Source organism: Oncorhynchus mykiss, chromosome 16 (assembly GCF_013265735.2).
Source record: "Oncorhynchus mykiss isolate Arlee chromosome 16, USDA_OmykA_1.1, whole genome shotgun sequence".
NCBI classification, from domain to species: domain Eukaryota; kingdom Metazoa; phylum Chordata; class Actinopteri; order Salmoniformes; family Salmonidae; genus Oncorhynchus; species Oncorhynchus mykiss.
This window is the reverse complement of record NC_048580.1, coordinates 64,133,698-64,159,527: the sequence shown is the minus strand read 5'-3', so window position 1 is coordinate 64,159,527 and position 25,830 is coordinate 64,133,698. Positions and strand designations below refer to the sequence as shown.

Below are 25,830 nucleotides of genomic sequence, written 5' to 3'. Positions count from 1 at the left end.
ACGGAGAACGGAGGAGGGGGGAGGAGAGAAGAGGATATTGATTAAGAATTAAAGGGATTTTTAAGATTTCATCCCTTCCATTTGATCGGGTGGTCTAGTCTGTGTTGGGCGAGCGTTTAACAGATGTCTGGAGCGTGTGTTAGTCATGCTCTAATGATCTGCCTGTGTGCGCACACCTGCCTGTGTGTGTGTGTGTGTGTGTGTGTGTGTGTTTGGACACACATTGCTCGGAGGATGTTTGTACAGACAGGTGAGCCAGGCCTAAAGTGCTTTCCGTCAGCTCTGCCTCTGGGGGAGGTCTGTTTCCTGCTATTACTGGCATACACACACACACACACACACACACACACACACACACAACCTGCTCGATGACGGCACCCTCATCTGGCAGGAATCAGACATTACAACTAAGAGAATAACTAGATCACCAGCCTGGTCAGGGTTATTTATCTAAACCTAAAAGTGAAATGTACTAGAATACTGGTGTATTTTATAAGGAATAAGACATGTCAAGACTCCCTCTTAAATGAACCTGTGTATTCTATCTCAGGTGTTTAAGAACCTGCAGCTGTTCTTGGAGAATAAGCAGCCCGAGGATGACCTCTTCGACAGACTCAATGTAAGAGAGACAACCTATAGTCTTAATACTGGGTGAATGAAGGCACTGAGGGCTAATAATCAAATATAAAACAGATCTTACATCAGTGTCTCGAATGTGCTCTCCCTCTCTCCCCATCTCCTCTAAACTCACCTCCCTCCCTCTCTCCCCATCTCCCCTAAACTCACCGCCCTCTCCCTCTCTCCCCATCTCCCCTGAACTCACCACCCTCTCCCTCTCTCCCCATCTCCCGTAAACTCACCCTCTCTCCCCATCTCCCCTAAACTCACCCCCTCACCCTCTCTCCCTCTCTCCCCATCTCCCCTAAACTCACCGCCCTCTCCCTCTCTCCCCATCTCCTCTAAACTCACCTCTCCCTCTCTCCCCTAAACTCACCGCCCTCTCCCTCTCTCCCCATCTCCCCTAAACTCACCGCCCTCTCCCTCTCTCCCCATCTCCTCTAAACTCACCCCCTCTCTCTCCCATCTCCCCCAAACTCACCGCCCTCTCCCTCTCTCCCCATCTCCTCCAAACTCACCACCTCTCTCTCCCATCTCCTCTAAACTCACCGCCATCTCCCTCTCTCCCCCATCTCATCTAAACTCACCTCTCCCTCTCTCCCCATCTCCCCTAAACTCACCGCCCTCTCCCTCTCTCCCCCATCTCATCTAAACTCACCTACCTCTCCCTCTCTCCCCCATCTCCCCAACATGTGCCCTAAACTCACCTCCCTCTCTCCCCCATCTTATCTAAACTCACCTACCTCTCCCTCTCTCCCCCGTCTCCCCTAAGCTCACCTACCCCTCTCTCTCCCATCTCCTCTAAACTCACTTCCCTCCCTCTCCCTCTCTCCCCCATCTCCTCTAAACTCACCTCCCTCCCGCTCCCTCTCATCTCATCTAAACTCACCTACATCTCCCTCTCTCCCCATCTCCCATATCTCACCCCATCTTCCCTAAACCCACCTCCCTCTCTCCCCATCTCCCATATCTCACCCCCATCTTCCCTAAACCCACATCCCTCTCTCCCCATCTCCCATATCTCACCCCCATCTCCCCTAAACCCATCTCCCTCTCTCCTCATCTCCCATATCTCACCCCCATCTTCCCTAAACTCACCTCCCTCTCTCCCCATCTCATCTAAACTCACCTCCTTCTCCCTCTCTCCCCATCTCCTCTACACTCACCTCCCTCCCTCTCATCTCATCTAAACTTACCTCCCTCTCATCTCATCTAAACTCACCTCCCTCTCTCCTCATCTCCCATATCTCACTCCAATCTTCCCTAAACTCACCTCCCTCTCTCCCCCATCTCCGCTAAACTCACCTCCCTCTCTCCTCATCTCCCATATCTCTCCGCAATCTTCCCTAAACTCACCTCCCCCTTGCACCCATCTCCCCTAAACTACCTTTCTCTCTCTCATATCCTTTAAACTCACGTCTCTCACCCTCTCTCTTGCTAATCTCCCCTAAACTCACCTCTCTCACCCTCTCTCTCACTAATCTCCCCTAAATTCACCTCTCACCCTCTCTCTCCCTCATCTCCCCTAAACTCACCTCTTTCTCTCTCTCTCTCTCCCTCATCTCCCCTAAACTCACCTCTCTCTCTCCATCATCTCCCCTAAACTCACCTCTCTCTCATCTCCCCTAAACTCACCTCTCTCTCTCCCTCATCTCCCCTAAACTCACCTCTCTCTCTCCCTCATCTCCCCTAAACTCACCTCTCTCTCTCTCTCTCTCCCTCATCTCCCCTAAACTCACCTCTATCTCTCTCTCTCCCTCATCTCCCCTAAACTCACCTCTCTCTCTCCCTCGTCTCCCCTAAACTCACCTCTCTCTTTCCCTCATCTCCCCTAAACTCACCTCTCTCTCTCCATCATCTCCCCTAAACTCACCTCTCTCTCTCTCTCTCTCTCTCCCTCATCTCCCCTAAACTCCCCTCTCTCTCTCCATCATCTCCCCTAAACTCACCTCTCTATCTCCATCATCTCCCCTAAACTCCCCTCTCTCTCTCCATCATCTCCCCTAAACTCACCTCTCTATCTCCATCATCTCCCCTAAACTCACCTCTCTCACTCATCATCTCCCCTAAACTCACCTCTCTCTCTTTCCTTCATCTCCCCTAAACTCACCTCTCTCTCTCCATCATCTCCCCTAAACTCACCTCTCTCTCTCCCTCATCTCCCCTAAACTCACCTCTCTCTCTCCCTCATCTCCCCTAAACTCACCTCTCTCTCTCCCTCATCTCCCCTAAACTCACCTCTCTCTCTCCATCATCTCCCCTAAACTCACCTCTCTCTCTCCCTCATCTCCCCTAAACTCACCTCTCTCTCCCTCATCTCCCCTAAACTCACCTCTATCTCTCTCTCTCCCTCATCTCCCCTAAACTCACCTCTCTCTCTCCCTCGTCTCCCCTAAACTCACCTCTCTCTCTTTCCCTCATCTCCCCTAAACTCACCTCTCTCTCTCCATCATCTCCCCTAAACTCACCTCTCTCTCTCTCTCTCCCTCATCTCCCCTAAACTCACCTCTCTCTCTTTCCCTCATCTCCCCTAAACTCACCTCTCTATCTCCATCATCTCCCCTAAACTCACCTCTCTCACTCCATCATCTCCCCTAAACTCACCTCTCTCTCTTTCCTTCATCTCCCCTAAACTCACCTCTCTCTCTCCATCATCTCCCCTAAACTCACCTCTCTCTCTCCCTCATCTCCCCTAAACTCACCTCTCTCTCTCCCTCATCTCCCCTAAACTCACCTCTCTCTCTCCCTCGTCTCCCCTAAACTCACCTCTCTCTTTCCCTCATCTCCCCTAAACTCACCTCTCTCTCTCCATCATCTCCCCTAAACTCACCTCTCTCTCTCTCTCTCTCTCTCTCCCTCATCTCCCCTAAACTCCCCTCTCTCTCTCCATCATCTCCCCTAAACTCACCTCTCTATCTCCATCATCTCCCCTAAACTCCCCTCTCTCTCTCCATCATCTCCCCTAAACTCACCTCTCTATCTCCATCATCTCCCCTAAACTCACCTCTCTCACTCATCATCTCCCCTAAACTCACCTCTCTCTCTTTCCTTCATCTCCCCTAAACTCACCTCTCTCTCTCCATCATCTCCCCTAAACTCACCTCTCTCTCTCCCTCATCTCCCCTAAACTCACCTCTCTCTCTCCCTCATCTCCCCTAAACTCACCTCTCTCTCTCCCTCATCTCCCCTAAACTCACCTCTCTCTCTCCATCATCTCCCCTAAACTCACCTCTCTCTCTCCCTCATCTCCCCTAAACTCACCTCTCTCTCCCTCATCTCCCCTAAACTCACCTCTATCTCTCTCTCTCCCTCATCTCCCCTAAACTCACCTCTCTCTCTCCCTCGTCTCCCCTAAACTCACCTCTCTCTCTTTCCCTCATCTCCCCTAAACTCACCTCTCTCTCTCCATCATCTCCCCTAAACTCACCTCTCTCTCTCTCTCTCCCTCATCTCCCCTAAACTCCCCTCTCTCTCTCCATCTCCCCTAAACTCACCTCTCTATCTCCATCATCTCCCCTAAACTCACCTCTCTCACTCCATCATCTCCCCTAAACTCACCTCTCTCTCTTTCCTTCATCTCCCCTAAACTCACCTCTCTCTCTCCATCATCTCCCCTAAACTCACCTCTCTCTCTCCCTCATCTCCCCTAAACTCACCTCTCTCTCTCCCTCATCTCCCCTAAACTCACCTCTCTCTCTCCATCATCTCCCCTAAACTCACCTCTCTCTCTCCCTCATCTCCCCTAAACTCACCTCTCTCTCCATCATCTCCCCTAACTTCACCTCTCTTCCCCTGCCTTTATATATTTCTCTGTTCCTTCTCTTCCTCCTCTTCTCTAGACCTCTATTCTGAATAAGCACCTCCAGGAGTTGATGGACGGGTTGACAGCCAAAGTGTTCCGTACATACAATGCCTCCATCACCCTGCAGCAGCAGCTCAAAGAGCTCACCAGCCGTGAGTGACAGCACGCAGACAGCCAATCACACATACTGCTCCGATGAGTGACAGGTCCACTAGCCAATAGTGGATGAAGTTGCCTGCCCACTGTTTGCTTCTACTAACCTGATGTCGGGACAAATGTTATTGTTGCTGTGTTACTAGCTTTAATAAAGATCACATTAGCAGCAGCAAACAGTGAGCAAATAGTTGGTTCAACTTTATGTTGAGGTAGCCTACACAATTTACCAGATATTTATTTGAAAAGTGCATGGTAAATACTGTATCTGTGTCTGTCTCCAGCGGATGAGAGCATTCCTGCTAAGATCCTGTCCTACAACAGAGCCAACCGGGCTGTGGCTATACTGTGCAACCACCAGAGGGCTGCACCTAAGACCTTTGAGAAGTCCATGCAGAACCTGCAAACCAAGGTAACAGTAGAATAGAATAAGTATCTATTGTCCACTTGCACTGAAATGTATATTTGTGCTGTCACAGTACCCACATAGTATACACAGTAATGACCGTGTGTGTGTGTGTGTGTGTGTGTGTGTGTGTGTGTGTGTGTGTGTGTGTGTGTGTGTGTGTGTGTGTGTGTGTGTGTGTGTCCATGTGTGTGTGCGTGTATGTGTGTGTGTGTGTGTGTGTGTGTGTGTGTGTGTGTGTGTGTGTGTGTGTGTGTGTGTGTGTGTGTGTGTGTGTGTGTGTTTAATGCTCTCAGATAGACGAGAAGCAGAAGCAGCTGTCGGCCACCAGGAAACAGCTGAAGGGGGCAAAGACAGAGCACAAGGCCTCACATGATGACCGAAGTAAAAAGTGAGTACAGCTCTACTGAACCTCCACCAGACTAGGGCCCCATGCCAAGTCAACCCCTAGCTAGCCCCTTCCCCTACGTACTTTGTGCTGCATACAAATGACAATAGACTCACCTTGCCGGCAGATAGGTGGAAGTTTCTACTCATTTCTTACCCCAATCCGATTTGGTAGAACTAGGGATGGATCAATCAGCTAATCAATGACTTGTGTGGTGTCCTCAGGATGGTGGAGGTGAAGAGGAAAGCGGTCCAGAGGATAGAGGAACAACTGATGAAGCTACAGATGCAGGCCACAGACAGAGAGGAGAACAAGCAGATCGCACTGGGAACCTCCAAACTCAACTACCTGGACCCACGCATCTCTGTGGCATGGTAAATGACAGACAGACAGACAGACAGACAGACAGACAGACAGACAGACAGACAGACAGACAGACGGGAATGATCACATTACATAGAGCGGATTACATTTTATTTCACAATTATCACAGATACCATGTAGTTAATTTATCTTGTAATTACACGATAAGTAAGTAAGTGATGTCTGACGTTACCAGGTACAAACTGAGGAATATATTTGTTACTAAAGTAGTTACATACATACATGTAATGTTTTCATAGGCGGGGGTGGGTGTGTGTCTTGGGTGGGTGGGGGGTAGTGGTGGGGTCGCTAGTGGTCGCCAATGGTGACAGAAGGCAGGAAATGCTTGTGCATTGTGGGAAAGCAGAGTGAAGAAGAGAACGAAAGGGTGAGAAGGAAAGTGTGTGTGAGTGAGGAACAATAGGGTTTGTTTGTAGGGCCAGAGAGCGTCCCCTCACAGAGCTCTTCCTCCACATGTAGAGGCAATGTGACGTGGCCGCCCGGGACAAATAGCCAGTTGTGGGAAAAGTACTCAATTCTCATACTTTAAAAGTACAATATCTTAATAGAAAATGACTCAGCTAAAAGTGAATGTCACCCAGTAAAATACTACTTGAGTACAATTCTAAAAGTATCAGGTTTTAAATGTACCTAAGTACAGTGGTGGAACAAGTATTCAACTTGAAACATGAAACAATTGTGAAAAGTAAAATGCTATACATCAAATTCCTTATATTAAGCTATTTTATTTTGTCTTTTTTACGGACAGACAGTGGAACACTCCAACACAACCACAGTATACATTTTTCTGTGGGTCTGCCAGATCAGAGATAGTAGTGATGGTTGATAGGTGTGTGAATTGGACCATAATTCTGTCCTGCCAGAGCATTTGAACTGTAATTACTTTTTGGTGTCGGGGGAAATGTATGTACTTTTTGGTGTCGGGGGAAATGTATGTACTTTTTGGTGTCGGGGGAAATGTATGTACTTTTTGGTGTCGGGGGAAATGTATGTACTTTTTGGTGTCGGGGGAAATGTATGTACTTTTTGGTGTCGGGGGAAATGTATGTACTTTTTGGTGTCGGGGGAAATGTATGTACTTTTTGGTGTCGGGGGAAATGTATGTACTTTTTGGTGTCGGGGGAAATGTATGTACTTTCTGGTGTCGGGGGAAATGTATGTACTTTTTGGTGTCGGGGGAAATGTATGTACTTTTTGGTGTCGGGGGAAATGTATGTACTTTCTGGTGTCGGGGGAAATGTATGTACTTTTTGGTGTCGGGGGAAATGTATGTACTTTTTGGTGTCGGGGGAAATGTATGTACTTTTTGGTGTCGGGGGAAATGTATGTACTTTTTGGTGTCGGGGGAAATGTATGTACTTTTTGGTGTCGGGGGAAATGTATGTACTTTTTGGTGTCGGGGGAAATGTATGTACTTTTTGGTGTCGGGGGAAATGTATGTACTTTTTGGTGTCGGGGGAAATGTATGTACTTTTTGGTGTCGGGGGAAATGTATGTACTTTTTGGTGTCGGGGGAAATGTATGTACTTTTTGGTGTCGGGGGAAATGTATGTACTTTCTGGTGTCGGGGGAAATGTATGTACTTTTTGGTGTCGGGGGAAATGTATGTACTTTTTGGTGTCGGGGGAAATGTATGTACTTTCTGGTGTCGGGGGAAATGTATGTACTTTTTGGTGTCGGGGGAAATGTATGTACTTTTTGGTGTCGGGGGAAATGTATGTACTTTTTGGTGTCGGGGGAAATGTATGTACTTTTTGGTGTCGGGGGAAATGTATGAACTTTTTGGTGTCGGGGGAAATGTATGTACTTTTTGGTTTCGGGGGAAATGTATGTACTTTTTGGTGTCGGGGGAAATGTATGTACTTTTTGGTGTCGGGCGAAATGTATGTACTTTTTGGTGTCGGGGGAAATGTATGTACTTTTTGGTGTCGGGGGAAATGTATGTACTTTTTGGTGTCGGGGGAAATGTATGTACTTTTTGGTGTCGGGGGAAATGTATGTACTTTTTGGTGTCGGGGGAAATGTATGTACTTTTTGGTGTCGGGGGAAATGTATGTACTTTTTGGTGTCGGGGGAAATGTATGTACTTTTTGGTGTCGGGGGAAATGTATGTACTTTTTGGTGTCGGGGGAAATGTATGTACTTTTTGGTGTCGGGGGAAATGTATGTACTTTTTGGTGTCGGGGGAAATGTATGTACTTTTTGGTGTCGGGGGAAATGTATGGGAGTAAAAAGTACATATTTTCTTTAGAAATGTTGTTTCTTTAGGAATGAGTAAACGTTGAGTAATATATGAATATATGAATATATGAATAGTAAAGTAAAGTACAGATTCCCCCAAAAACGACTTAAGTAGTACTTTAGACTGACAGCTTTCATTTGAGGGTATTTTCGTTCATATCGGGTGAACCCTTTGAATTTACAGCACTTTTTGTGCATAGAACCCCCATTCTAGGGGACCAAAAGTAGTGGGACAAATTCACTTATATGTATATTAACATAGTCAAATGTTTAGCTTTTGGTCCCATATTCATAGCACGCAATGACTACATCAAGCTTGTGACTTTATACATTTGTTGGGTGCATTTTCTGTTTGTTTTGGTTGTGTTTCAGATTATTTTGTGCCCAATATAAATGAATGGTAAATAATGTATTGTGTCATTTTGAAGTCACTTTTATTGTAAATAAGATTAGAGTATGTTTCTAAACACTTCTACATTAATGTGGATGCTACCATGATTACGGATAATCCTGAATGACTTGGGAATAATGATGAGTTAGAACGTTACAGACACACAAATATCATACCCTCCCCTGTTATTAACATGACTTGGGGGTAGGATATTTATGTGTCTGTAGCCAAAACAACAAAAAATGTGTCACTGTCCCAATACTTTTGTTTGCTTTCCCTCCTCTGTCTTTAGTTCTCTCTCCTAATGCCCTGCTCTCCTTCTCTCTTCCTCTCCTCCTCTCCTCTGCAGGGTTAAGAAATGGGACGTTCCCATGGAGAAGATTTACAACAAAACCCAGAGGGAGAAGTTTGCCTGGGCCATCGACATGGCTGAAGAGGACTACGAGTTTTAGATCCTGTTCTGTCATTTTATCCCTCCATTTTATTATTGTTTCATTTTAGAAGTATGTGTAGTTCATGTGATTGAGTCCACCATGTAAAATGGGGATCATTCTTAGCATTTGACCAGGGTCCTGTTTGAAGCATGTACTGTATCCTTCCTTCCTCCCTTGAATTGAACGCAGATCTGATAGGTTAAAGCAGTATGGTAGAAACCTTGCTTACACGTATCCAATCACATGCAAATCAGTGATGAGGAATAAAATAGTGCATTGGCCAAGTATTCAAACAGGGATCACGCCCTGAATCTTACTGCAGTGAAAAGTATAGTAGTGTGTTTGACCAAAACATGTTAACCGGACCTTTCAACCTTATCAGCTTCTGTGATTTTCAGCTAGCTAATAGAAGAACTGTAAATGCCTGCTTTTTCTATTGATTTATGCTACAATATCTTAGTCATCAAATATATTGATAAATTCTATATTTTGAAATATTCATGAATTAATCTAAGAATTCCCTAATGAGCAGCACCTTCATACCTTGTGGGAGGAAACAGAGCAGTGGTATGGTGTGTGTGTGTGTGTGTGTGTGTGTTTAATGGTGAATGAGTGCACCATATTTGATGATTTATGAACTTTGAAATCTGTATGAAGAGAGGAGAAGAACATGAGGATGATGTTTATAATGGATGATGATGAATAAGAAGCAACCAATCACTATGCTCGTGTAATTCTGGCACATAGAATGTGAATGTTTTTCATTGGTTTCATTTTGCTGTTTATTTCAGGGATGTATATATTTCTTGTCTGTTTTCAGTACGTACTGGTATGTTATTCTGTATTTTGTAGGATATGTATCCTTCGTGTTGTCACCAGGCCTCCCTACCTGTAGATAGATGTCTTTTCACACGTTTTGCTGAATGAAAACTATTCCACTGTATGTTACTTGAAGAAATGGCTATATAAAAATGTATTGTTTTGGTGCCTGTTTTGTGTAGATACAAATGACTGCTTGCTCTTTTAAAAGGAGCAAAATAGAAATGTGTGAGGGATATGGATTTTGCCAAAAATAAAAACAAAATAACTGTTACATAAAGATCTATCATTAATTAAAGATTTGAGGGTGTTTCTTTTTTTTTTGTACTGCTGTAAACAATGTGGAAGAAATATGTCCTCTATGAAATGATTGTTTCATGTGAATAAGCATTTACGTAACATTATTCAATTAGCATTATTACCACTAAGCACTTCTTTAGCATTAATGTAACTAGTCATTAGCCTTTCTTAATAACCCTTTAGCCATTTAGTTTTGTTTGTTGTTTGCTAATTATATTTTGCTTTTGTAGATTATTGGAGAATAAAACATACAACTCATCACTCCACTGATTTCCTTCCCTGAGAGACTAAAGTTACATGTTCTTATGTAATGACCAAAACATCAACTGCTGAAAGATATTTGACATGAATAAGATCAATCATTAACTACAGGACCCATTATGGCAGTGATGTACTCTACAAAATATCCAGCAGTTGTCAGTCTCTGGAATTATACATAGCCACATTCATATTGTTCATCAAGCTTATATTCAGGTTTCTGAATGACTTGAATCCAAAAATACAGCACAATGGGATAGTGTATCAGAACACACACTACATTTAGAGAAAGAGGGAAATGTAGTCCTGTCAGATAATTAACAGTGGCCAATCAGGGTGGTGGTCGCAATACAATTCTCAATGATCTTATGTCCTTTGGGAGAGAGGGGGGAGGTAACAGGTTTGCGTGCTGTGTGTTGTGTTGGCTCTACAGTTTCTGTCTGTGCTGTGTATTCCTGCTGTGGTGACCTGTCCTGTTAATGGGTCTATGTGTACACTCAGTTTAGAAAGAAAAGTGAAATGAAACCACAACTCAACACATGACATTGTCATCTTTATGAAACTGAAACTTGTTTGCGGTACCTCCTGAGACCACACGAGGGCTCTGTTATAAAAGCAGGTCAAAACTCCCCACACAATGACAAAAGTAGTCTATTACGATCAAGATCATGGCTTAAACAAATACTTGTAACAATTGTCATTGTATGTCTTGATAAAGATTAGACAAAGAGTGGATGTGTGAACATGTTTGTAGTTCCATGTTTTGTGGTGAGTTTCAGGCCACTCTATGGGTGTCATAGGAGTGTGACTTTGGCTTTCAGCAAGAACACTAATTATTTATGTACTTGAAATTACTGTAAATGGGATGTGGTGCACAAAGGACAATGTTGGATTACATTTAGTCAAAGAGCACTAGGCCTATAGCCAAGAGAAGGGCTCTGCAACCCTGTTCCTGAAGAGATACCCTCCTGTAGGTTTTCACTCCAACCCTGTTCCTGAAGAGATACCCTCCTGTAGGTTTTCACTCCAACCCTGTTCCTGAAGAGATACCCTCCTGTAGGTTTTCACTCCAACCCTGTTCCTGAAGAGATACCCTCCTGTAGGTTTTCACTCCAACCCTGTTCCTGAAGAGATACCCTCCTGTAGGTTTTCACTCCAACCCTGTTCCTGGAAAGATACCCTCATGTAGGTTTACACTCCAACCCTGTTCCTGAAGAGATACCCTCCTGTAGGTTTTCACTCCAACCCTGTTCCTGAAGAGATACCCTCCTGTAGGTTTTCACTCCAACCCTGTTCCTGAAGAGATACCCTCCTGTAGGTTTACACTCCAACCCTGTTCCTGAAGAGATACCCTCCTGTAGGTTTACACTCCAACCCTGTTCCTGGAGAGATACCCTCCTGTAGGTTTACACTCCAACCCTGTTCCTGGAGAGATACCCTCCTGTAGGTTTACACTCCAACCCTGTTCCTGGAGAGATACCCTCCTGTAGGTTTTCACTCCAACCCTGTTCCTGAAGAGATACCCTCCTGTAGGTTTTCACTCCAACCCTGTTCCTGGAAAGATACCCTCATGTAGGTTTTCACTCCAACCCTGTTCCTGGAAAGATACCCTCCTGTAGGTTTTCACTCCAATCCTTTTCCTGGAGAGCTACCCCCCTTTAGGTTTTTGTGCCCACCCTAATCTAGCACACCTGATTCTAATCGTAAACTTGTTGATCAACTGAATCAGGTTAGTCACAACTGGGATTGGATTGAAAACCTACAGGAGGGTATCTCTCCAGGAACAGGGTTGGAGTGTAAACCTACAGGAGGGTATCTCTCCAGGAACTGGGTTGGAGTGTAAACCTACAGGAGGGTATCTCTCCAGGAACAGGGTTGGAGTGTAAACCTACAGGAGGGTATCTCTCCAGGAACAGGGTTGTAGAGCCCTGGACTAAAGTGTAATAAATTACACATGACTACATTGCGTAAAAACACTCAGAATATGGCATATTCAGGCTTGTAGGCTACTTCTTTTCAGCAGGTTTGTGAGTTTGTATGCAAATGCCTCCTAATGCCACTGGTTGGCAATGTATTGCACAAGTACAGAGCCTTCAGAAAGTATTCACACCCCTGGCCCCTTTCCATATGTTGTTGTGTTACAGCCTGAATTCAACATGGATTAAAAAAGAATAATTCCTCACCCATCTACACACAATACCCCATAATGACAAAGTGAAAACATGTTTTTAGATATTTTAGCAAATGTATTGAAAATTAAATGCAGAAATATCTCATTCACATAAGTATTCACACCCCTGAGTCAATACAAGAGCTTTGCACACATGGATTGTACAATATTTTAAAATTATTCTTCAAGCTCTGTCAAGCTCTGTCTAGATAGCCATTTTCAAGTCTTGTCACAGATTTTCATGCCAATTTAAGCCACTTAGGAAAATCTTGGTAATCAACTCCGATGTATATTTGGCCTTGCGTTTTAGGTTACTGTCCTGCTGAAAGGTGAACTTTTCCCCCAGTGTCTGTTGGAAAGCAGACTGAACCAGGTTTTCCTCTAGGATTGTGCTTAGCTCTATTCTGTTCATTTGTATTCTTTAAAAGAAACTCTCTAGTCCTTGCCAATGCCAGCCATACCCATAACATGATGCAGCCACCACTTTATTCAAAATGTAAAGTGTAGTTCTCAGCGATGTGTTTGATTTGCAAACACAATGCTTTGTATTCAGGACATAAAGTTCATTTCTTTGCCACATTTTTTTTGCAGTTTTACTTTAGTGCCTTATTACAAACAGGATGCATGTTTTGGAATAGTTGTATTCTGTTTATTCTGTCATTTACGTTAGTATTGTGGAGTAACTACAATGTTGTTGTGCCATCCTCAGTTTTCTCCTATCACAGCCATCACTCTGTAACTGTTTTAAAGTTACCATTTGCCTCATGGTGAAATCCCTGACTGGGTTTCCTCCTCTCCGTGAACTGAGTTAGGAAGGACGCCTTTATCTTTATAGTGAGTAGGTGTATTGATACACCATCCAAAGTGTAATAATAACTTCATCATGCTAAAATAGATATTCAAAGTCTGCTTTTCACCCATCTAGGAATAGGTGCTCTTCTTTACGAGGCATTGAAAAACCTCCCTGGTCTTTGTGTTTGAATCTGTTTGAAATTCAATGCTCAACTAAGGGACCATACATATAATTGTATGTGTGGGGTACAGAGATGAGGTCGTCATTCAACAATAAAAAACACTATTATTGCACACTGAGTGAGTCCATGCAATTAATGTGACGGTTTACTCCTGAACGTATTTAGGCTTGGCATAACAAAGGGGTTGAATACTTACTGACTCAATACATATTTATGAGTTTGTAAAAATGTCTAAATAGATAATTCCACTTTGATATTATGTGGTATTGTGTGTAGGCAGGCCAGTCACACAAAATCTCAATTGAATCCATTTTAAATTCAGGCTGTAATAACAAAATGTGTAAAAAGTCGAGGGGTTTGAATACTTTCTGACGGAACTTTTAGTTCTCACTGACACTGACCAAAGGAGCGCAATAATTAGCTATGCTTAGTTAGCCTACTTATAGTAACAGATAATTATGAAAACAAAGTAGACTGAGGGGTGGAAAAGTAAGTGCTGTATCTTTAAGAGACCGATCTATCCGATGCTTTGTTGTACAGAGGGGTCGGATGGGGGAAGGGCCCGAGCCGTGCATGATACAGACAAAACTTGCTTGTGGCTCTCTCCGTCGATGGGGAACTGTGACAGGACGCAAAAGGAAAAGGGATATTTCTCCTCACGACTGAAGCGTACGCACACTGTTGGGACCACAATGATATAATCACGAAAAAGGGGAAGACGGGAGGACAGCCGAAGTTGGACCGGCGGAGATGAGCGGGGCCGTGATTGCGGCGATATACCGAGGTGTTGTTCTGCTATTGTTGCGCTGCTCGCGTGTTCCAGTTGGATTTTGAGACGGTAAGACGAAGGGTACTAGAAGGGTGACCTAAAATAAAGGCTATGGTGATAGCTAACTGGGCTTGTCTGCGTTGAAATCAGCCATTCTTCCTTGGCCGAACAACTGCCCACCACCTCGCCTTTAGGAAAATGTAGCACGGAATTCCTTGCCTCGCAGTGTATCCGCTCTCCCTTTCGCAACGAATGTTATTTTGTATTGCTTGTTACAAAACGAGCAGAATCTGGGCCCATGGAAATAAAGTTTATGGGTAGCTTGGGAAGGAAACATTCCATTTAGCTAATAGGATTTGATCCCTCAAACTGGCCTATCTAATCTATTTAAATGTGCCGCGGATTACAGTTAACCTGTGGATTTCCATGTATTATCTTCGTGAGAAAAGTGTTGTAAATGATGTAAATCGGTTTGTATATTCCCATACCAGTGTGTGATCAGCTGGAGTTGATTGGCGCACGTCTGTCATTTTCTCAGTCCAGCACCTGTAGGCCTACTGCACAAAATATCATAGCATCATAGCGAAGACTATTGCACAACATATTACCCTAATAACATAGGTTTAGGCCTACACCTAAACTCACCTAGCCATATTTCTAACAGTAAGGCAATATGCAAGTTTGACAGACCTTAGCCAAATAGATGATCAACTCCAGAGAATAGGTTTTCATGGGTTTTCCCCCTGTTCTGTAGGTATCCCTGTCTCTGTCTCGCCCAGGGCTGTGGAGATTGTTCTGAAAGGAAAAGGACAACAAACAGGGGAAGTGAACATGGCTGGGACCTCGGGCTTCTTTTCCAACGGACCCATTCAGTGGATTGAGAGTGACACCGAGATGAACAATCTTTACCGGGATCTGGAATTGGGGACCGTGTTGACTTTGTTTTACTCCAAAAAGTCCCAGCGACCTGAGAGAAGGACATTTCAGGTCAAACTTGAGACGAGGACAATTATCTGGACCCGAGGCACGGATAAAATCGAGGGAGAAAGTGAGTATGGCTCTCGCATTAGAAAACGTGTGCAATGCATAGGCTGCATGATATTCTGTTTCATCCAATGAATAGAATTTAGGCCCATCTTTGTCCAAAAAATATTTGATCACACTGTCGTCACTGTCGCACAGAATATGTTCTGACAGGAGAATATGATGCCAAAGCGGTCTGTTTACCTGCTGTCATAAACAGGAATGTTTTTACAAAACAACAAAGCTGTGAGATGCACAAGTGTCACACAATAACAAAACACTTGCTATGTCATTTTGTCCAGTAGCGCGTGATTAGACGTGTACAACTACGAAATTGCGTATTTGTTAGTACTATTATGAAGCAATTATGGGGTTTGAAGCGTGTTCAATGTTCAGATAATGGAAAAACCATGTCACACGAGGCCAGAGCAAAGCCAACAAGTGGAGCCTATAGCCTATTGAAACATCCTTATTTGGCCCCATTTGAACATGACCTACATATAATCTTGTCCCAGTGTTAAATAAAGTGTAGAAACGCATGCTGGATAGAAGTGTCAAATTCATCACAGGCCCTGTGTGTTTTCGTGAAGGGAGCCTTGTGCGTGCGCCCCTCACTCAGAACGGTCTCCCGGGTAGCAGGATGCCTCTCACACAGCTGTACTCTGCTCCGGATGCAGCCAAGGAGAAAGGAAAAAAGGTTTAAACGACCCCCCCCCCCCCCCCCTCCCACCACCATGTACCTATGGTTGTCCTTTGTTTGCTTAAATCCATACTTACAATAATAAAACCTTAATCTTATTGCTACATCCAACGACTGACTGGTTTACATGAGATTCAATGTGCACAGTGCACAAAATTTTATTAAAACATGGATTTCAGGAAACAAATTAAGGCACGCAACAACAAACACAGGTAAACAGTTTTACATTTTTGAAGTATGGATTCATAGCAACTTTAAGGAGTCGGAGGTTAATTTAGGAAACTTTAGTCTTTGCTCAACTCCATGGAGGAGTTTCGGTACCTGACAACGTCGTCATATAATATCCTACTCTTTGCGAGTGAGACGATATTGGCGAATGCGTCTCCTTAAAAATAGAATGGATAGTTTTTACTGGAAGTGTGGGATCATTTGGGAAAGAATCGGCGCCATTTTAGTCTTCCGTCCTATCGATGACGGGGAGATCAGTGGGTCTCTCACATCACCACTGACTCAGCAGTTTTGATGCTTGCTGGTTGCCTCTGAGAGGAAATAAAGATGATGTCCAGTTACCTGCTGTATGTAGATAATTCTCCCTAGTAAATTATCAAATGTCATTTGAATTGAATACAAATCTAATTGTATTTGTCAAATGTCCCGAATACAACAGGTATGCTTACTTTACAGCCCTTTCCCAACAATGCAGAGTTAAAAAGTAAGAAAATAAATTACATTTACAAGGACTACCTGTACCTAGTCAACGTGTCAATACCTCCTTAGTGATTGGTGTGCTTTTGGTCCCCTGATAAACATTTGGCATATCATAAGTGATGTAGTAGTATTCAAATTGTAACTGGTGAACAGCAGTTCACTTATTTGATGTACACTGACCTCACAGGAGTGAAGGACTGGACTAACGGACATAACGTTTTGGTTGGTTCAGTAACCTGTCAAACCCTAACCCAGCCACCTCACTGTTGCTTTCCCCACCCTCCCCGCCTACCCTTGACTGAATCTCAGGCGAAGGCCACGGCTTAGGTCTAAGTGCACCGCGAAAATTCTAGACGGAACCGACAGAGACCCGAAATGTCAGTGTGGCCGAGACGGTCCTGTCCCAAACACACATCAAGCAGGTGACCACCTCATCTCAAACACACCAGGCCTGGTGTGTGTTTGCGCCTTTATCTAACCACAGTCATAGCTTGCATCAACACACAAACATCTGGGTTTTGGTGTAGTGGTAGACGGTATGTCTTTATACTCTCAGCCAGCCAGGAACATGCAGTAAGGTAAGCCTGTTTGACAAATCTAAACTCTTGTTTGAACAGGTGTTACTGGGATTTCTTAACATGGCACTTGTATGTTGTAAGACTTGCTGGTTTAGCAAGTGTCACTAAGACTAAAATCCCCGTGTTGGCAGAATGTAGTCCGAGCACTGGCACTTGCACTCAGTGTGATCTGAGAATGTGGACAACATAGGTTCTCATTTGTGCCGATAAGCCTGAAGGCAGAGAGAGAATCGAGACACTCAGGACCCAATTATTCCCCCAGATATCTCCATGCCCTTGTTTAGTAAGCACAAATCAGTCCCATTAGAATCCCACTATAGGAAAGAGGGTTTACGAGACATGGATAAAGGCATTGATGAGGTGGCTACATCAGTGACGGCACACAACAGAATCCGAGACCCAGTAACTGCAGACATGCAGGCTGGCCTGCTTCCATTCTGTGTGGACCATGAGCTTCCTTTTGAAAGTTATTGTAGCTGTCACATTGGATAAGGTCTTCTGATAAGTGTAAATGTTGTGGTGAGATTCTGGCGAATACTCTTTTTTTTGGGGGGGTGGGAGATATTTAGATATACTGAAACCGTCTCAGATTTGAGAGAGAGGTGTGTCTGTAAAAATGAAAAAGGACAACCTCTGCAATACCACAGTCAAATATAGCCTACATCATGGTTGACTGTGCATTGGCCAATTAGTTTGTTCAAAGTTCAACAGCTCTGCTCTAACACTTCAAAACAAACTACACTTCGGTGTAGTTTGTTGTTATCCTCCCATGCTTTCATCCTCAAACGTGCATATTATCCCTAAAGTCAACAAAGATAGTTGTGAGCCAATGAGAGAAAGGTTAATGGGGTAGAGGGAAGTAAAATGAAGAGCAAACAGGGAGAGACGTGTTGGTATGTTAGTCAGGATGCCTCCTCTCCTCTCCCTGTGTAAGGTCACACCTCTGGCCAGCTCTTATTTCCTGGAGCTTCACAATAACTCTGCAAATATTTAGACTGACTTACATGTTCTCTCGAATATCAACCTGTCAGATTGACTTAGTCTCAACGGAAGTCGGCTGCATAGATGCATGTGATGCAAAGTAGATGTGTGTTTTGTGTGTGAGAGATTCTTCGAGATGAAAGAAGGTGGGTACATACGCACACACAGGCGCACAGACAGTGTAGGCGGCAGAGCAGCACAGGATGTGTGGTTTAGGGCAGGAAGAGGAGCAGGAGCAGAGCTATGCGAGAGCTATGCTGTGTGTGTGTGTGACTATCTTAATGCCTAACTAACTGCACCAGGACAATCGGTGTACCTCAACACTGTCACTAACACAATCCCACTTTGCCACTGTCCGCAACTCTCCATATGCTTTACAGCTCATTCTTCTGGCCAAATCAGAACTTGAGATGCACATTTCTACAGTAACTAGATGTCTTGCGCAAATCTCCCATTGACATGATTTATGACGAAGTTCAAGGTATGCAGTGTATGCCCTGAAACATGCACTGAATTGGGCTATTCAGGTTTCTGTTCCATGGCTTTTGATCACCATCTGCAAGGCAAAAAAGGAAAGCTCCTGTTCTGTCTCCTCTGAGGCCCGGTCGGCCCTTATAGTGAGCAGGTGTGTGTGTGTGTGTGTGTGTGTGTGTGTGTGTGGCTTGAGGTTGTGGTCCTCTGAAGGTCTGTCCCTTGGCCAGTCTGTTGCAACAGTGTGGCTGGACTTAAGAGCAGTGTCTTAATATGTCATGCATTTGTAACACTCTGCTCTGCTTGACAATGTGCAAACTAAATGTAATTGGTGGATACAGTTTAGCTAACCTTAACAGACTGCTTCATGTTGGAGTGACTTGGCTGACCCCTGTATCTGTCCTCCCTCCAGTTGATATCCGAGAGATAAAGGAGATCCGAGCGGGCCAGAAGTCTCGGGACTTTGAGCGCTATGTGGAGGACTCTACAGCACGACTAGACCAGGCTCACTGCTTCGTCATCCTACACGGCACTGAGTTCCGCCTCAAAGCACTCAGCCTAGCAGGTAAATACTAAATACACAGCTTCCAAAGCCTTGCGTTTGGTCAAGTAGAGACGCACCCATACCATAATATGGAACTTGAATGTCAGGACTTTGACGCCTAACCTTTGACCCCTCTCCCCAGCGACGTCTGATGAGGAGATGACCATGTGGGTGAAGGGTCTGACCTGGCTGGTGGCAGACACACTCAAATCCCCCACCCCTTTACAGATAGAGAGGTACACCTTTATTCGGTTGGGTAGGCTGAGTGGGCATCGCTTGATGGTATGTTGCAAATGGCTATCACAGCACTTTCGGTGTCGAAGACTCATTCTTCAATGTAACTCTTTTTTTTCACCCAGGTGGTTACGGAAGCAGTTTTATGCCGTAGATCGCAACAGAGAAGACAAGTAAGTTAAATAAATCAGTGCTTTTTTGTGGATATAAACTAAATACAGTACCATCGGAAAGTATTCAGACCCATGGACTTTTTCCACATTTTGTTATGTTACAACCTTATTCTAAAATGGATTCATATATTTATTTATACTCAGCAATCTACACACAATACCCCATAATGACCAAGTGAAACAGGTTTTCAGATTTTTTTTCAAATGTATAAAAAATGTAAAACAGAAATAGCTTTACACAAGTATTCAGACCATTTGCTATGAGCCTCGAAATTAAGCTCGGGTGTATGTTTCCATTGATCATCCTTGAGATCCTTGATTGGAGTCCACCTGTGTTAAATTCAATTGACTGGACATGATTTGGACAGGTACACACCTGTCTATATAAGGTCCCACAGTTGACAGTGCAGGTCAGAGCAAAAACCAATCCATGAGATCAAAGGAATTGTCTGTAGAGCTCTGAGACAGGATTTTGTCAAGGCACATATCTGGGGAAGGGTAACAAAACATTTCTGCAGCATTGAAGGCCCCCAAGAACACAGTGGCCTCCATTATTAATAAATGAAAGAAGTTTGGAACCACCAAGACTCTTCCTAGAGCTGGCTAACTGGGTCAATTGAGCAATCGGGGAGAAGGGTCTTGGTCAGGGAGGCCAAAAGGCACCTAAAGACTCTCAGACCATGAGAAACAAGATTCTCTGGTCTGATGAAACCAAAAATTAACTCTTTGGCTGAATGCCAAGCGTCACATCTGGAGGAAACCTGGCACCATCCCTACGGTGAAGCTTGGTGGTGGCAGCAACATGCTGTGGGGATGTTTTTCAGCAGCAGGGACTGGGAGACTAGTCAGGATTGAGGCAAAGTACAGAGATCCTTGATTAAAAACCTGGGTTCGGGACAAGTCTCTGAATGCCCAGCCAGAGCCCGGACTTAAACCCGATCTAACATCTCTGGAGAGACCTGAAAATAGCTGTGCAGCATCGCTCCCCATCCAACCTGACAGAGCTCGAGAGGATCAGCAGAGAAGAATGGGAGAGTCTCCCCAAATACAGATGGGCCAAGCTTGTAGCATCATACCCAAGAAGACTCTGGGTAGTAATTGCTGCCAAAGGTGTTTCAACAAAGTACTGAGTAAAGGGTCTGAATACTTATGTAAATATATTTCCATTTTTTATAAATGAGCAAAAATGTCAACCTGTTTTTGCTTTGTCATTCTGGGGTATTCAAATGAAATTGTATTAGTCACATGCGGCGAATACAACAAGTGTTGACCTTACAGTGAAATGCTTACTCTGGGTAGCCATTTTACTAGCTGTTCAGGAGTCTTATGGCTGGGGGGTAGAAGCTGTTTAGAATCCTCTTGGACCTAGACTTGCCCATGCCAAATCTTTTCAGTCTCCTGAGGGGGAATAGGTTTTGTCGTGGCCTATTCACGACTGTCTTGGTGTGCTTGGACCATGTTAGTTTGTTGGTGATGTGGACACCAAGGAATTTGAAGCTCTCAACCTGCGCCACTGTAGCCCTGTTGATGAGAATGGGGGTGTGCTTAGTCCTCTTTTTCTCGTAGTCAACAATCATCTCCTTTGTCTTGATCACATTGAGGGAGAGGTTGTTGTCCTGGCACCACACGGTCAGGTCTGACCACCTCCCTATAGGCTGTCTCGTCGTTGTCGGTGATCAGGAATGAGCACACTGTCATTGGCAAACTTAATGATGGTGTTGGAGTCGTGCCTGGTCGTGTAGTCATGAGTGAACAGGAGGGGACTGTGCACGCACCCATGAGGGGCCCCTGTATTGAGGATCAGCGTGGCAGATGTTGTTACCTACCTTCACCACCTGGGGGTGGCACATCAGGAAGTCCAGGATCCAGTTGCAGAGGGAGGTGTTTAGTCCCAGGGTCCTTAGCTTATTGATGAGCTTTGAGGGCACTGGTGTTGAACACTGAGCTGTACTCAATGAATAACATTCTCAAATAGGTGTTCCTTTTGTCCAGGTGGGAAAGGGCAGTGTGGAGTGCAATAGAGATTGCATCATCTGTGGATCTGTTGCGGCGGTTCGCAAATTGGAGTGGGTAGGCAGGGTTTCTGGGATGAAACCAGCCTTTCAAAGCACTTCATGGCTACTGATGTGAGTGCTACGGGTCGGTAGTCATTTAGCCAGGTTACCTTAGTGTTCTTGGGCACAGGCACTATGGTGGTCTGTTTAAAACATGTTAGTATTACAGACTCGGAGAGGTTGAAAATGTCAGTGAAGACACTTGCCATTTGGTCAGCGCATGCTCGCAGTACACGTCCTGGTAATCCGTCTGGCCCTGCGGCCTTGTGAATGTTGACCTGTTTAAAGGTCTTACTCACATCTGCTGCGTAGAGCGTGATCACACAGTCTTCTGGGAACAGCTGGTGCTCTCATGCATGTTTCAGTTTTATTTGCCTCAAAGCGAGCATAGAAGTTGTTTAGCTCGCCTGGTTGGCTTGTGTAGCTGGGCAGCTCTCAGCTGTGCTTTCCTTTTGTAGCCTGTAATGGTTTGCAAGCCCTGCCACATCAGAGTGTCAGGGCCGGTGTAGTACAATCTCAGTCCTGTATTGACGCTTTGCCTGTTTGATGGTTCGTCGGAGGGCATAGCGGGATTTCTTATAAGCTTCCGGGTTAGAGTCCTGCTTCTTGAAAGCGGCAGCTCTAGCCTTTAGCTCAGTGCGGATGCTGCCTGTAACCCCAACCAGAAGCCATGGATATGTATGTACGGTCACTGTGGGGACGACGTCGTCGATGCACTTATTGATGAAGCCAATGACTGATGTGGTGTTCTCCTCAATGCCATCGGAGGAATCCCGGGAACAAATTTCAGTCAGTGCTAGCAAAAAAGTCCTGTAGCTTAGCATCTGCTTCACCTGACCACTTTTTTATTAATCTAATTTTCACTTGTAAGCAGGAATCAGGAGAATATAATGATGGTCTAATTTGCCAATTGGAGGGCAAGGGAGAGCTCTGTATGAGTTTCTGTGTGTGGACTATAAGTGGTTCAGAGTTCTGTTTCCTCTGGTTGCACATTTAACATGCTGATAGACATTTGGTAAAATGGATTTAAGTTTCCCTGTTTTAAAGTCCCCGGCTACTAGGAGCGCTGCCTCTGGGTGAGCGTTTTCTTGTTTGCTTATGGCGGAATACAGCTCATTCAATGCTGTCTTAGTGCCAGCCTCTGACTGTGGTGGTATGTAAACTGCTTTGGAGAATACAGATAACCTGTAGACAACACTACCTACCGAGAGAGTTTATCATGAGATACTCTACCTCAGGCGAGCAATAGCTCGAGACTTCCTTAGATATCACCAGCTGTTATTTACAAAAATACATAGTCCGCCGCTCCTTGTGTGTATTGTGTGTAGATTGATGAAAAACAACAATTTAATACCTTTTATAATACGGCTGTAACCTAACAAAATGTGAATTAAGTCGAGGGTTCTGAATACTTTCTCAAGGCACTGTAAATGATTGAAAAAGCATTGCATCAGCTTGAAGATAATGGAGAGCAATAATGCTTTTCTTTCAGAGACTTTGTACATTTGGGTTAGTGCATTATCAATAATTTAGACCAGTATGACTAGCTACCTGCTGTAGCAAATAGCAATATAGGCCAGCCAGAGGCATTTTGGACAGACTAGGGATGAAAGTAAAACCATACAATGCATGCGGAAAGTATTATTTTTCCACATTTTGTTACGTTACAGCTTTATTCTAAAATGGATAAAATTGTTATTTTTTTCTCATCCATCTACACAATAACCCATAATGACAAAACAAAAATACGTTTTTAGAAATGTTTGCAATTTAAAAAATAAACAACGTAATAACACTTCCATAAGTATTCAGACCCTGTACTCAGTACTTTGTTGAAGCACCTTTGGCAGCGATTACAGCCTCGAGTCTTCATTGGTTGTGACGCTACAAGCTGGGCACACGTGTATTTGGAGAGTCTCTCCCGTTCTTCTCTGCAGATCCTCTCAAGCTCTGTCAGGTTGGATGGGGAGCGTCGCTGCACAGCTATTTTCAAGTCTCCAGAATTGTTAAATCGGGTTCAAGTCCAGGCTCTGGCTGGGCCACTCGGGGACATTCAGAGACATGTTCCCGAAGCCACTCCTGTGTTGTTTTGGCTGTGTGCTTAGAGTCGTTGTCCTGTTGGAAGCTGAACCTTCGCCCCAGTCTGAGAACCTGCTCCAGCGCGCTCAGGACTTCATCAAGGATCTCTCTCTGTACTTTGCTCCGATCATCTTTCCCTCAATCGTGACTAGTCCCCCAGTCCCTGCCACTGAAAAACATCCCCACAGCATGATGCTGCCACCACCATGCTTTACCGTAGGGATGGTGCCAGGTTTCCTCCAGATGTGACGCTTGGCATTCAGGCCAAATAATTCCAGAGGAGCTCTGTCAGTGACCATCTGGGTCTTGGTCACCTCCCTGACTAAGGTCCTTCTCCACAGATTGCTCAGTTTGGCCAGCCGGCCAGCTCTAGGAAGTGTGGTTCCACACTTCCATTGAAGAATGATGGAGGCCACTGTGTTCTTGGGGACCTTCAATGCTGCAGAAATGTTTTGTTACCCTTCCCCAGATCTGTGCCTCAACACAATCCTGTTTCAGAGCTCTATGGACAATTCCTTCGACCTCATGGCTTGGTTTTTGCTCTAACATTTACTGTCAACTGTGGGACCTTATATAGACAGGTGTGTGCCTTTCCAAATAATTTCCAATCAATTGAATTTACTACAGGTGGACTCCAATCAAGTTGTAGAAACATCTCAAGGATGATCAATGGAGACTGGATTCACCTGAGCTCAATTTCAAGTCTCATAGCAAAGGGTCTGAATACTTGTGTGAATACTTGTGTGAATACTTGTGTGAATACTTGTGTAAATAAGTGTTTTCTGTTTCATTTGTAATAAATGTGCAACATTTTCTAAAAACCTGTTTTCGCTTTGTCATTATGAGGTATTGTGTGAAGATTGATGAGGAAATGTTTTTATTTAATCCATTTTAGAATAAGGATGTAACGTAACAAAATGTGGAAAAAGGGAAGGGGTCTGTATACTTTCCAAATGCACTGTATGCACAACTAGGGAATGAGCACAGCTTCATAGTTTTTGAAGAAGCTCCCTACCAGCTCCGGTTGGTGTGTGTACGTGATGTGGAGGTGTGAAGGAACTAACCTTTCAGCCACAGACCTGCACAGCTTCCTGGTGTTTGTGTGTGTGAGTGAGCACCCCCCCCCCCCCCCATTCAGAAGTAGCTTCCTCTAAGTAGTCCTGAGGTGAAGTCACGACATGGTACTCTTCCAGAAGTGTGTGTGTGTGTGAACATCTTCATTTGTGTGTTTGGCGTTGTGTGTATTTTAGGATATCCTGTAAGGATCTGAAGAGCATGCTGTGCCAGGTTAACTACAGGGTCCCCAACATGAAGTTCCTCAGAGAGAAACTTCCGGTAACATCCTCACACTCATCACATTTCCCTAATACCCCCTCCCCACCAGTGTGTGTGTGTTTCCAGTGTCATCCTAACCCTGTGGCAACATTGCCCCCTCTCCTCTTACTCTTTCTCTCAGGACTCGGAGTTGAGGAATGGAGACGTGTCCTTTAGCCAGTTTTCCCAGCTCTATCGGAGCCTGATGTTTGACGCCCAGAAAGCTGTAAGTCATCTTCAGCCATATCTCTCACCCCCTCTCTCTGTCTGTCTGCTTCTCAAATGGCTCCCGAATCAAGAGGCCTGTTAAAACCCACAGAGCCTCTGGTAGGAACCGTTAGGCCCAGCAGGCAGACAGACGGGAGCTGTGTTGTCATACTAAAATGACAAGGTTTATTGTGTTAAATAATTTTCTTTACTTTTGTCTTTCAGATGGAGATTCCTTTTCTACAGAGGTAGATACTCACACACCCAGCCTGAGCATCATGTTATACTGTAGATGTGAGTTGTGTAACACCTCTCTCCCTCTGTCAGGTTCATTGAGAGACCAGAGCAGAAGATCTTACTAGAAGACTTCAAGACTTTCCTTCTGGAGGCCCAGAAGGTATACTGGATGATATAGATGATAATGCTATCTAAGTTCCTAGGGATTTGGTACAACACAACGCTTGACTTGTCGTACACTTTAGTAACTAGTTCTTTTGTAAAGGTGTTACGTGTTAATACACAAGGAAATCAAATGACTTGAATAACATAATGTGTTGTGTGTGTTCGTAGGAGCTGTGGGCCACTGACAACAATAAGGTGCAGGAGTTTATGTTTGGGTACCTGAAGGACCCACTGAGGGAGGTGGAACAACCCTTC

At 44.5% G+C, this 25,830-nt stretch overlaps 2 protein-coding genes across 4 annotated transcripts in view; both read left to right on the top strand.

Annotated features, from left to right (window-relative positions):
- LOC110492527 (DNA topoisomerase 1-like) overlaps positions 1-10,197 on the top strand; it is a 30,568-nt gene extending 20,371 nt beyond the window's left edge. The window contains exons 16-21 of the mRNA XM_036947541.1: positions 551-619; positions 4,458-4,572; positions 4,858-4,985; positions 5,276-5,370; positions 5,592-5,741; positions 8,733-10,197. Coding sequence (XP_036803436.1) covers positions 551-619; positions 4,458-4,572; positions 4,858-4,985; positions 5,276-5,370; positions 5,592-5,741; positions 8,733-8,835 — 660 coding nt within the window. The 3' untranslated portion in view covers positions 8,836-10,197. The remainder of the gene's footprint in view (positions 1-550; positions 620-4,457; positions 4,573-4,857; positions 4,986-5,275; positions 5,371-5,591; positions 5,742-8,732) is intronic.
- Positions 10,198-13,863: 3,666 nt separating this feature from the next.
- plcg1 (phospholipase C, gamma 1) overlaps positions 13,864-25,830 on the top strand; it is a 37,670-nt gene continuing 25,703 nt past the window's right edge. For 2 of the 3 annotated variants that reach the window (XM_036947538.1, XM_036947539.1), the window contains exons 1-10: positions 13,864-14,176; positions 14,862-15,155; positions 18,981-19,133; positions 19,255-19,348; positions 19,472-19,519; positions 24,903-24,987; positions 25,109-25,192; positions 25,399-25,421; positions 25,501-25,570; positions 25,744-25,830. The exon at positions 25,744-25,830 is cut by the window's right edge and continues 15 nt beyond it. In XM_036947538.1, coding sequence (XP_036803433.1) covers positions 14,939-15,155; positions 18,981-19,133; positions 19,255-19,348; positions 19,472-19,519; positions 24,903-24,987; positions 25,109-25,192; positions 25,399-25,421; positions 25,501-25,570; positions 25,744-25,830 — 861 coding nt within the window. In that variant the 5' untranslated portion in view covers positions 13,864-14,176; positions 14,862-14,938. The remainder of the gene's footprint in view (positions 14,177-14,861; positions 15,156-18,980; positions 19,134-19,254; positions 19,349-19,471; positions 19,520-24,902; positions 24,988-25,108; positions 25,193-25,398; positions 25,422-25,500; positions 25,571-25,743) is intronic. The other variant, XM_036947537.1, reaches the window with a different exon arrangement.